General features: G+C 44.0%; 1 protein-coding gene across 1 annotated transcript; it reads right to left on the reverse strand.

The window, feature by feature from the left end:
• Window positions 1-173: 173 nt before the first annotated feature.
• LOC119656642 (protein virilizer) lies at window positions 174-13,283 on the reverse strand. The gene is made up of 5 exons (XM_038063090.1): window positions 13,155-13,283; window positions 3,495-5,909; window positions 1,672-3,401; window positions 532-1,548; window positions 174-472 (listed from the first exon to the last, which is right to left on the reverse strand). Exons 1-5 carry the CDS (start codon window positions 13,218-13,220, stop codon window positions 286-288), a joined length of 5,415 nt encoding a protein of 1,804 aa, XP_037919018.1. The 5' UTR covers window positions 13,221-13,283; the 3' UTR covers window positions 174-285.
• Between the last annotated feature and the right edge of the window lie 40 nt (window positions 13,284-13,323).

The raw sequence follows: 13,323 nt of genomic DNA on the forward strand, positions 1-13,323 counted from the left end.
TCTCCTCTCCCATCGGTGAAAGGAAATTACCGATTTGAAGGCTACCCAAGAGGGGATAGCTCTGATGATGGAAAGGTGTTTAGTTGGTAGTCCGAAGGGGTACCGTTGCGGGAGTCCAACACTCTGCGCGTAAACGCGTAGGTGAATGCGTACCACCAAAAAATTTAAAAAAATATTTTCATAAGTAATTTTATTTAGTTGAGCGTTAAATAATAAATTCTTAAACTATATTCATTACAATAGAAATCCATGCAAACCTTTCTATTTAGTTCCTACTGATAAAATCTATCGAATAAATGTCCTTGGCCGACCTCGACCTCGCGATCTAATAGGTGCTCCTCCGAAATGTTGTTGCGAATAATGTTGATCGCTCGCAAAATGCGAGGAAACGACAGGTTCTGATGTAGCTGTTCGAAAATGCTGCGGAGGCGCCACTGAAGATTCATGGGACCAAGTATTCGGCGATCCGGTTCTAGAGGAAAGACATCAATTTATTCAAAGTCCGCGAAAGGAACTGACAAATAAAAGTACCTGTATGAGCTGCTAGTTGATATTGAGGGTAAACGACTGCCGCGATTCCGTCCAACGCGACTACCGCGTATGTTGATGATTTCACGCGATATCTTGTTATACCCGGTAGGGCCTGTGGGTTGCGCTCCGCATGTTTCCAGCGCTAAGAAGTCGTCCACGTGCAAGGACGGGGGACGTGATGTGTTAGGTGGCCGCGAACGGAACAGATCACCTCTCGATGGTGGGGTTCGTGCAAAACCACGACCTCGCATAGGAGTTACGAAGATTTTCTTTTCAGGTCGACCTGTAGATGGTTCAACTTCGACCCGCCGTGTGCGGAAGCACGGAGCTGTCGTAGTTCTTTCGCGGTTCGATTGCGGGGAGGCCGATAGATGCAGAACTCGTTTGCAATCTGACGTTAAATTTGTCTCCGGTGGAAGACAACTCTTCACCACTTCATTTAAATCGCATGGAATGCGTTCAGCTTGGGAGATAATATTGTCTGGCAGACTGTCCAAGCGGATAGGCTCTAACCAGAAATCTGCTATCAACTGATCTTCGTCAGTGGGTTCGTACGGGGTGAAAATTGGACGTGATAAATATTGTGTGATGATACCTTCGGCTTGAGGCAGTGCTGGTTCCGGAATGTCGACTTTCTTGTCGGATTCACTTGGTTCAAATTTCTCCAAAATTGAGAGAATAATATTAAGATCTTGTAGATATGGATTATTCGGATTTTCTTCTCCGTTTTTGCTGAACAGTTCCTTGAGTTTGTTTAAGGGATGTGCAGTTGCATGTTCAGTGGTCCAGTTGATGATCGAAGCGAGTTCGTTGACGGTCAGTTTGAGGGTTCGGTTGGGAACTAGTGAATCGGGACCGGATTCGTCGATGGCCATTTGTGCTCGAATAAAGAGGACAACTGTGCCCAGGAGGCCTCGATGAATATTACCCTCTTCGGTGTCGACTATTTTCTTCAGCCATTCTTGGAATCGTTGCTTTTTGGCTTCGAGAGCAGCTTTGAGGTGATAAAAGGTTATGCTGAGAACAAAGAAAGATAATCAAATTAGTAAGTGCAATTTTATGGTGAATATTTGCATATCTTGTTCGAATGTAGACATAACTTTAGAGTGAATGAAACAACAACAAATCAGTTAAACTTACTCATGCTCCGTTAAAATGATCAAATTCCGACAAGCTGCGATCGCCACTTCACTTATCAAGTCAGCATTGAAGAGATTCACCAGAATCGCATTAATAATTCCAGGAATGAGCTCCCGCGATGGTAATACGCATGCCAAATTCAATTCAGCATTTCCCGTCGTATTCGGTGCAATCATTGAAATTTCCGAATCAAAAAAGTTCTCGTAAATTCGATATACATGCAGCTGACATTGCACGTGTTGTTCGGATTTATCTGGATTCGTTAATATCTGATTAAAATAATCATTCAATCGCCCAGGCAATATGGATAGATTCGAAATCTTCACAGATGCATAGGCGGTCAGCTGAGCTAGAAATTTCAAAAGCCTCGCCAGTCCGGAAGTGCCAACGGAAGCGGTTTCATTTAAAATTAAGTCGGTTACGGTTTTCGTGACGAGTAGGGTCATATTTGGAGCTAGGTCAGCCAATTGTAAACAGACTCGGGTCAATAGGTCAATCAATTGTGGGAATGATGTTGGGCAGATCGTCTGAATCATTTCTGTGATAAGTGCACTCTGTGGATGCAAATGGGCAGACCATAATTTCCTTTCGGTCACAAACCTCGCGGCCACCTTCTCCATTTCCGACGGCGGGTGGAGAGTCTGGACCGGTAGTGGCAGTGGTAATAGCTCAGCGAACACCTGCAAACCGGGGACAAACGTAGAAGGGGTGAGTAAAATGAACTTGATTACTTCGCGGATCATTTGGGTCCACAGGCTTTTATGAACAGATTCCTGATCTTGTGGGTTCGGTTGTGTGTAAGAAAGTAATATTTTGATAATTTCAGCTTTAATGGCCTGGGCATCTTCGAAAGCTTGGCTCATTTCAGGGTAGTAGTGCATAAGGGCATACGTCTTCATGAGGTGTTCTACAGCCGTCACATCCTTGTACTGCACATCTCGGCATTGAATTACAAACGTCAACATCTCTCGCAACACTTGCAATGCTGGTAACAAGATTTGGCAGGCCTGGACTGCTTGGGTGGTCATTAAAGTGGCTGAATGTAGTCCTGGTTGCTCGAAATATGTGTTCAGTTTCTCTAAAATATTCAAAATAGTGATCACGCCGTCCGCTGAGTAGAACTGCAAAATCACGTAGCGGTGCTTTAACTCTTTCGTCTGCTTGTCATAGTCGATATTATCATCGGCAATGCCCAGATACTTTAAAATTCTTAACGCCATTATCAAGTCCCCGGGGAATGTTGTTATGTATTCTAAGCCCCGTTTGATAGTCTCACAAAGTGACGTGATATCGTCGTATGCGAAACCATTTCCTGCTTCCAGCGGTTTTAAGAACACCGCCATTTCCTGTAGAACTGCTGACACTGATGACTCAAAGACTTCGTGGTTTTTAACCAGGTCTACTAACGTGCGTTCGTGTTCTTTTAGAAACCCGACGTCGGTGGCATATCGAACACAGCAGTCAATTAAATCGACGGAGTAGCTCAGCACAGGAGATTTGTATTTGAGCGCTGGCGAATCTGGATTCCTTTGCGCCTGGCACTTGCGCTCTTTTTCGATCAAATGCAACAGAGGCTTTATGTTATTGTTGATTGAGGTTAATGCATCGACAGTAAAAGTGCGCCCAGGATTATAGCATGTTTGACTGTAAAGCGCATGCAAATGCTCCATTAGCACGTCTACGTTATCCTTGGTATTTGCTACCGCTGCCATGTGGTAGTGTGTTTGGATCTAGGAAGACAAAAACAGAAGATGAAGGAACGTTAGGATTACCCGACTCAAGAGAATATAACAGGCACAATCTGTTCTAAAAGTGAAACATACCCGATACGAAACCTCCACGCCTAGTTTTTGCACTGCATCCATCTCTCGAGGGACGTCCTTTGACTTTTCTTTTTCGCCAATTTCCGCCTCCTCATCGCTTTTCTTGTCCTCACCAGTCTCCTCGGAAGGGTAGTTCTCGATATTCAACAAACATTTGACGAGAAGTTGCGTTGACTCGAAGCAATCCTCAACAAGGTAGTCGATTCCTACCGCCGAACGTGCCAACAACTGCACCAGCTCCAGAGCCGTGTCAACCAATGTCGGTGGCATAAAACTTTGATTGCTTAGGATCAATAAAAGCGATTCGGACAAAGCGTTTATTTTGAAATATGAACGTAGCATATGCGACCAATTTTCAATTGAGTTTTGATCCTTGCAGACTTCAAACTTCTCGGAAACAGGAAGGAACCGCTTTGGTTGTTGATAGTTCATCGCTTCCGATGACAGAGCACATTTTACTTCCTTCATACTGCACTCAAGCAGTTCGAAGGAATTATCAGAATCGCTTTTCGCTAAGACGAATTGCTTAGTCACTACCTCATGGATAGTCTCCAACGCCTCGAATAAATGAATTTTCTTTACAATTGACCTCAAAGCGAACTTGGCACGGGTAAGAGGATTGCTTTGTAGCAAAACCAGAACCCGCTGATAGCCGTTAACTTTGTTATTCAAAAATGTCGTAATACCAAGCTTTGTGTCAAGATTCGCATAAATCGCTCTCAATATCAACAATTTGATGGACAGAGCCATGTACTGCTGTTCGTAAAGCTTGAAAAGGTCATCGAATGGATCACAGGATTCAGCCTGAATATAATGTGTTGTAAAATCTTCCGATGCGCCCAAACACTCGGCAAGTCGAGCTCCAATCTTAATATGGCGAACTTTGAATCCTGGTTGTGGCTGATCGCAAGCACAGTCAAAATTCAGAGCTACCCTCAGAACATTTGCTGCCAATTTCAAGCGGTCCTCGCGCTTATGGAAAGCCGATTTGAATATGAAATTTCGTCGAGAGTATGATGACAAATTCACTTGAGTGAGATGCGTTAGCAATTGTTCCGAAATGTAAACAAAGTTCTCCTTTTCGTCATTCGTAGATTTAAAAAAATCATCAAATGACGAGATTTTAGTTTGCAGTTCGTACTTCGTAAGCAGCTTATCGATGAGTTCAATATCTCGGGAACAGCTTGGATATAAATCATGCTCGAACTTGCTGAGAGGAATCTTGAAGGGGTCATACACTTTTGCGATTTCGTCGAAGTCTTCTTCGATTTCCATCTCTTCATTGTCTGGTTCTTCGTTGTTATTGTCATCATCGCCAAGAATTTCGTCATCACTTAAAATGGGTTCAAACTGCTCACCTTGAGAGAGCGTGTCCTCGTCTATAGGTGTTAACTCTTGAATCTCTTCGGGTGCTTCCACTGCAGTTTGAGCAACCTCAGGAGGTTCATCTTCCATTTGTCGAACTTGTTGAGTTCCTGTTTTGCTTTTCTGTCGATATTTATAGTCCGAATCGTCGCCAATATCAGAGAAATGCTCCATTGCTTCGGGCGATCGAGGACGCCGTGGTGAGCCAATATGTTGAGATGGAGGTGTTCGCGGCCATTTGTGATCGCGGTCTGAATGCTCGGGAACGTCCCGAGAGCGATCACGACGCATCCGTCTTGAATGTCTGTATTCAGGACTTCGTGACCATTCCCTTTTTTGTCGGCTACTGCTTGAGTATTCACGATCGTTACTATCAGACCGAGAATATGTACGGTGTCGTGAATTAGAACGTTCCGACGATCGCGATTTGCGGCGTGCAACTCTCTTAGACTCATGCTCTCGAATACCATCTTGACTGGAAGTTTGGTAGTATGCCTCGTCGGGGTATGCCGGTTGTTCGAAGGTTCTTTCAAATTGCGGTTCCTGAAATACTTCACGCTCAAATATCTCTGGAGTTGGCTGCGGAATGATATCCTCGTTCAAATCTGGTTGTGGCTCAACAATAACAGGCTCGGCGACGGGGATTTCTACAGGTGCAGTGTTGACTTCTTCAGGAACCACTTCAACCGGCGGAGGGGGGCTGTCTATTTGTTCGGCTATGTTGTTTGTGAGTGTACCATACACAGCCAATGTGATAGTTGTGTACCACCCCCGTAAAACCAATCCATCTGTTGGAATTTTGTCATTGTGACATTCGAGATGGATACAATCGTTTTGATTGTACTCCAAATTTCCAAGAATTTCGAATGTTGATGCCCCAGGCTTACTCAGATCATTCACGAAAAATTGTATTCCAAATTTTGAGGGATTGGTTGCCCCTAAACGAACACCTCCTGGAAAGTCAGCTTGAACACGAGCGCCAAGCGGAATAATTCGGATTTCCGTTATGTAAACTGGTTTCGGAAACTGAACTAGATCTAGATTGATGTCCTGCAAAAATATATAACAGTTTATATTAAAAATTACGAGTTCCGAAAAGCTGTCAAATGTAAATTTCTATTTTATTTATTTTTTAACAAATGGCACATGAAACAGAGGGATCTCCAATGAGATATTGTAACACAAGTACAAACGAAACTCATACTGAAGTCATAACATTATTTTTAAATGATGCGAAGGATCAAGCTAAAAGACCAAGCTACAAGCGATTGTAGTTGCAAAGGATGCTAAGCATCGCAGAATGAGAGTAACATGAAAGCTCTGCGAAAGACACTTCGAAAACACTAAGGGTGCGAAAGTTATAGCATGATTCATGGTCACACATCGCAGTGGCTTCCAAACAGTCCATCAGACCATTAAGCTTAAACAGGATGCAAGCATCTAAGAAAGGTCTTCGGTTTTGTAGAGATGCCATATTAAGGAAAACTACAAGAGGATAGGATGAGTAGGAAAGGTTCTTTTCCTCACATTCAGTGCTAACAAATTCTGAGGGCACCACAGAGACAGGGTGTCGAGGTTGGATTGAAGGCACCTTTGTCCAGTTGGGGAATCAACTACAGTAAACAGATTGTCAGCATATATGATATTAATGCGTGGGTGGGTAGTGGGACAAGTAAATAAGGAGATAACGTTGGCGCAACAATACATATTGGATCAGGGCCTTGAAGTGTGTTAGAGCACTTCATTCAAGAACGTTGCGGTACACTACAGTACAGTGCAGGAGACAGACAGACAGACATTGCGCTCGCCCGAGATTATAACCCTGATTTGACTCAGCTACTCATTCACAGCTGAGTCGGCTGGTATCCGACATCCAGTCACGATAACAAATCCCTCTCCTACCAGTGAGATTTGAACCGCGACCTTCCGCTACCACGTGAGCCATCGATACCTGGAAGGTCATGTATAAGGAATAAACGGAGCGGGACAAAAATGGAGCCTTGGGGCACCCCAGATAAAGGAGAGAAAAGCGACTCTTTTCAGATAGAACCATTGAAGGAGGCTGTAAATAACCAATAACTTAGGTATGGTCGCAATCAGGAGAGAACAGTCACCTTACAATCGGAGTTTATTGAGTAGTACAGAATGGTCAACGAAATTAACTGCTTTCCAGAAGTCACAGTAGTCCGTCTTTCCTATAGTTCAGAGATTTCGCGACAAAGTTAGTAAAATCAAGCAAATTAGTGACAGTTGAGCGTCTCGATTGAAATCCATGCTGTTCCTTTACAATGAAGTGTCCAAGACGACACGAGAAATCATTTTGTATGTACCTTTCCAGAATCTTGGAGATCGAGAGGTAGTTTCCACTTGTCCAGAAAGACACCGTCGGTTAAACTCTTATTAAAAACGATAGAAAGTATTATATTTAAATTGTCATAAGATAACCAAATTTGAAAAGGCGAACCAATTTCTTTAGAATTTGATATTTTACCCATCAAAGTCTGTTCGCAAATGATTGTCGAATTAAGTTGAAGTTTGAGTTGCATATCTGCTGGCATTGTTCAAAAGGGATACTTTCAGTAAACAAAGGTTTGTTCATATTTGGGTAAGCCAGGATTTTTTGAGAAGCTTGCACTCCTCCCTCATTTTTTTACGCAACGTCGAATATTGTGGGTTCCATTGCATGGCATAACTTGCAATGAAAATGCACCCTTTCTCAATATGTTTACTATCAAGTGCCACTTTCGCTTTTCGACAAGTACATCTAAGGATATTTGACCCGTACGTTGACCAAGTTCTTCATTTGTTTTTTCTCAAGCCAGAATACCCGAAGTGGTATTCACTTTCAATGTACTACTCCGATATAGAGGCGCAAAGAGAACGTTGGCACGGAAGAACCTGACTTTACTGTACACGCCAACAACTGAATACATTTTAGGAAATATATTGTCTGCCTGCATAAATTTACCATGTTTTTTATGGAAACCATCACAAATACCATCGACATAGACTGGAGCAGGATGTGATGTTGTCCAAGAGTTGTCATTTCATAGTGACCCTTTGCAAGTTGCCAAGATGCTCTCGTCCGAAAATACCATCAGGATCTCATGAAAGTGTTACTGGTTTGCATATTGCCAGAAATTTAACAGCATCACTTGGTGACCGCATAGAACTTCGACTGTCCGACGTTATTGTACGAGAAAATTAAGCCCTTCTCGATCGATTTACAAACATTTTTTGCACCGTTAGTAGAAGTTCTGTTTCCAACCGTGCAATCCATCGGCTTAAAAACCATAAGTCGCCAGAAGCCGATGGAATTACGGCCGAATTGGTTAAATATGAACGCGACCAACTACACCAAGTTATTCATCAACTAATGCTCAAGGTGTGGGACAGCGAATCAATACCTGACGACTGGCAAAGAGGCATTATCTGTCTCATACATAAAAAAGGAGATATCACGCAGTGCAGCAATTATAGAGGTATCACATCGCCGAATACCATCTACAAGATATTCTCCGCTATCTTGCTAGGCCGGATAGCCCCAGACGCCCAGAACATCATTGGCCCATACCAAAGAGACTTCACTCCAGGCAAATCAGCAACGGATCAGATTTTCTCTCTGCGACAAGCAATGGAAAAACTGTTGGAACATGGACATCAGTTGCACCATCTTTTCATTGACTTTAAAGCCGCCTATGATAGCATAGCCACGGTAAAACTGTACACGGCCATGAGAGAATTTGGTATTCCGACGAAATTAACAAGACTGACTAGGCTGACCCTGACCAATGTGTGAGGCCAGATAAAAGCAGCAGGATCACTCTCGAGACCATTCAACATCAACAACGGTCTAAGACAAGGGGATGCTCTATCATGCGTCCTCTGATGATTCGCCATGCAGTCGTAAATATGAGAGGCACCATCCTCTTCAAGTCCACCCAACTACTGACCTACGTTGATAAATTTGACATTATGAGAAGAGCAACCCGAGATGTATGGCCTACCTTCATTCAGATCGAACAGGCGGCCCGAGATCTCGGGCTGCACAGAAACAAAGGCAAGACGAAGTACATGGTGGCAACGTCAGCGCCAAAAGTAAAGAACGAACAACATCGAATCGCCCTGGTCAAACGAAAACAATAAAGATAGGAGACTACAACTTTGAGACCGTTGAAAATTTCCTCTATCTAATGTCGAAAATCACAACCGATAAGAGCTACGACGATGAAATCCGCGCACGGTTGTTGGCAGCCAACAGAGCCTATTTCAGCTTACAAAAACTGTTTGGCTCGAAACGTTTCACCATATGGTCAAAGCTCTTACTGTTCAAGACTATGATCTTGCCAGTCCTTATGTATTCCTTGCAAACCTTCTTAGCAAGAAAAATTGCGAACTCTTGGTCGCGTTCGAGAGAAGAATCCTTCGAAGAATTTTGGGTCCCCTACATGAGGATGGACGATTCCATAGCCTTTATAACGACGAAATCGATGAGCGATACCAAGATCGTCAGGTTCTGGATAAAATCCGGCTCAACAAGTTGCGGTGGGCGGGTCACTTAATTCGCATGGATGAGGATGATCCCACCCGGAAAGTCTATAAGGGCAATATCTATGGTAGAAAAAGAAGACGAGGCAGACCCTGCCTGAGATGAAGCGACGGCGTAGATCAGGACGTCAGACAGCTTTTAGGGATATCAAATTGGTGGACCTCGGCGCAAAACCGGGGTATTTGGAGTTCCTTATTAAGGCAGGTTTAGACCGGATACCAGTTGTTGCGCCGTTGATGGGTATGAGTATAGCTCCCATCCCCCTTTATGCCGGATGTCCTTACATATCCCACAATTTCTCAGCCCTTCTCTGAAGAAGAGCTAGCTACTGCCTCGGTTAGACACCGGTGCGCCCCCGTTCCTGGGTCTGACAATATTACTTACCAATATATGCACTGGTTGGCGCCGGAGACTTTCATTGCTTTGCTGCATGGTCTGGTGCAAGTTAAGTCCGCCCTATTATTAGAGGATAGATCCCAAAAAAATTCAAGGACCCAAAACTTTTCATTAGTTACCGCCCAATTTGTCTCATTAATGTATTATATTTGCCAAACTACTTAATTCAATGATCAAGTTTCGAATCAATAAATTCATTGATGAATACAAAGTTCTACCTGAAACTGGTTATGCTTATCCTGCAGCTAAATCCACATCCGTCTGAGTCAACGATGTCTTATTGCATATTCCGATCGCTAAAAGCAAGGGACAGCAGCTATTGGCGCCTTCAGCTAAGGTTAGACTGTGTTCAAGTAGGCAATGTCATTCCCCAATAAAGCGTTTAATATTTGTACTGCATCCCTTCACAATAAATGCTCTGAGGGCATTGAAATTTTTTAATATGTGGACCATTTTCTCATATTGGCCACTGGAAATGATTAGATTTCGACCTCCAAATGCGTTCGCTACTGAATCCCATAGATTGGACCGACCGATTAATCTAACCAAAATCAAGTCTATCTCTTTCAACCGGTGGTCATTAAAATTAATGACCATACCCCCACCCATGTTAAATCCATCACCTTTTTAGGTGAGAAGATAACGAGGGCGTGCTCTGTAAGAGACCACTTGAACTCTATCATTCCTAAAACCCTCAAGGCTGGTACGTTGATAATTTTTTCAACCGGTTTTGGGATCTCCCACCCCAAAAGGCTGTTGACCTCTGTAGATCTTTGGTAAGGCCCATTATAGAATATGCGGTCAATTCCACTATGAACCCTCGGACACCACCTTGTCGTGGTGAGGAAACGTGTGGCAGTTTACTACTACACTAAGGGTGTCCGAAAACACATGAAGATGGAAACAAAGGATTGTAACTCTCCAAGTGGTAAGTCACAGACTTCGAATCCACCCGCGACTTTGAGAAATCAGGTCGTGGCCGAAGCACGGATTTTTGAGGCCTTACCTAATTCATGTTCCCCCACGAAGAAATCGGTGGAAGACAGGCGGTGTCTACGGCGCGGTCAGTCAAATAGGATAGTACAGCAACTCCCTTGATGAGAGGAACTGGAAATCTGACTACGGCAAACCTGTCGGTGACACTGTTGCCTAACTCTTCTAAAATACGGGAGAGGAGGGCTCGGAAGAAGGAAACTTTAGCCGCAAAGGAGAAGGGACTACAGGCTTGCCTGTCAGAACCTTCTCCTTCATCATAACCAGACGTCACTTATGTGCGGCTCTGGAGGTGTGGGCCAGCGTTGAGGCCAGGCTGTCGGAGATGATCATCGAGCATGAACGGCAAAGAGGATGCAACCCCTACTTCGATTCTTCCCAGGCGATCTGTGGGCTTAATGTCATAGCATTCGATGGCCAATTCTCCAAGGACTTTCTCGGTTCGTGCGATGCTAAGTTCAACGACCCCTGATAGGGCATAAAGCTCAAGATCAGTCCATACAATGAGATCAACAGAAGATCGGCGGCTCGCATATGATTGCTGCATGAATGAAAGGAAGCCCGTCCAATCATTATGCCTTCAAAACCCCAGGGCTCCTGGATGAATGTGTGGCTATCACGAAAGAGGAACCCGAGGTGAACAGTCAATCTTTTCTGATCCATATAACTGGACAGTGCCTGGAGGAGTGTGACACTGGCTCAAAAATTGGAGATGGAACATAGAACTAAGGGTTAAGAACGACTGCGTTGGCTTTTGCGCCTGTCTAAGATGGAGCGATGGCGTAAGCCAGGACGCCATACAGCTTTTAGGGATATCGAATTGACCTCGGCCCAAAGCCGGGATGTCTGGGAGTTCCTTATTAAGGCAGGCCTAGACCGGATACCGGTTGTTGTGCCGTTGATGATGATGATGATAGGACTTTTGTAAAGAAATGAGGTCTTCGTCGAGGATGTTCCTCTGGGTGTATACAGTCTTGATTCACAGACGCTGAGCAAGATGTACAATAGAACGTAGCTTAATAGGTTTCAAAGAACTGCGTGAGGTTCTGCAGTGCTGCCTGGCAAATGCTTTCAATGTACTTCTACATCTTTCCCTCGACCTCAACATTCAACACGCTGTAGCGAGCAGTGCTGTCAGACAAAAGAAGTCCGGATGCTGGACATCGAAGCCTTACGGCCATAATTACATCCTATACGAAATACCTAGGGGACCCTGGACGCAACGGACGACGCTATACGAGGAACTTTACTGTGGACATTTCAACCAGGGCAGAGTGGAAAACCGGGAACGTGTTGCAAGTAGAATTTTTCCTTCAACAACGGATCAAAGATGATCCGAGGAGTCGGTGCGGGGTTTTCTTCGATACACACAGCCTAGTCGATTCGTACGGTCTCCCAGGATTCGCCAGTGTATTGCCAGCGTAATATAGCTACTCTCATCGACAGCCAAGCGCCCATTAAAGCTTTGTACTCCAGGCAGTACAGGGATCCGATGTCTGTCTGGGCCGCGCACTCAAAGTCACCTTCCCATGCGTTTTCGGTCATAAGAACATGTGCCGACGGGACACTGAGCTGAGTTGCATTTGCGGACGGAGTTTTACGGCCCATTTAAGTCTTCAGCGATGTCTTGACCCTCTTAGTTGACTGCGATGATTCTTAATTTTATGAGCGATTACAAATGTACAATGACTGAAATGTTGAAGCCGGAATCCTACCTAACATCGATTCCCATAACGGATTGGATGGTGGCAGTAAGGTAAGTATTCGAAGCGTGTTTGTTTCAGTAAGGGTGGCTGTGCCTTGGTTTCGAACAATGTTTAACACTGCAAGGATTCGCTAAGAGATTATCGCTTCACAATCTGTCGGTGTGTCGTCAACTAGAAATGACCGCGCGTAGGAATAGTATTTATTCGCCGATTGTTGGCCACATTGGGAAGGAAGTGGATCGAGGTAAAAACTCATTTCCGCGAAGTATGCCTTGGATACAAAGTGGATAAAAATGTAACTCTTGCATAAATAGTTCAAATGTAAACAATTTCGTTTTGTTTATGTTGACACGTCTTATCTTTGACACCACCAGACCCGAATCGAACGCAAATTCACCTTTAATTTCAACAAGAACGAACACTTCGTCTTATTTCGTAGTTTCACACTTGAACCGTGTATAAAGTTTTTTTCAGGCAAATAATGCAAACTAGTATTCTATGCTCGAATATCGGTAGCGCCGCTGGAAGTTATGCATCTGACCGGGATTTTTGAGGTTACAAATGTTCGGTTTGGTCCTAAGAACGGAACCAACTTGGAAATCAATAAAACAGAGAGATCTCTGCTGTCTACACAACCAAACTAGTACATACCTCGTGTATTTCATGCGAAAATGTATCGAAAAACAGCAATTCCACCAAATCGTCCGCATCAGCCATTTCCACTTCTGTTTGACAAGTTGACGTTTGAAAACTGACGAAAGTGTGGCCATGTCCCTTCTCAAGTCGGGTGATACAACTGGTATAATCAGCTGATCGTAAA

This window comes from Hermetia illucens, chromosome 5 (genome assembly GCF_905115235.1).
Source record: "Hermetia illucens chromosome 5, iHerIll2.2.curated.20191125, whole genome shotgun sequence".
NCBI classification, from domain to species: domain Eukaryota; kingdom Metazoa; phylum Arthropoda; class Insecta; order Diptera; family Stratiomyidae; genus Hermetia; species Hermetia illucens.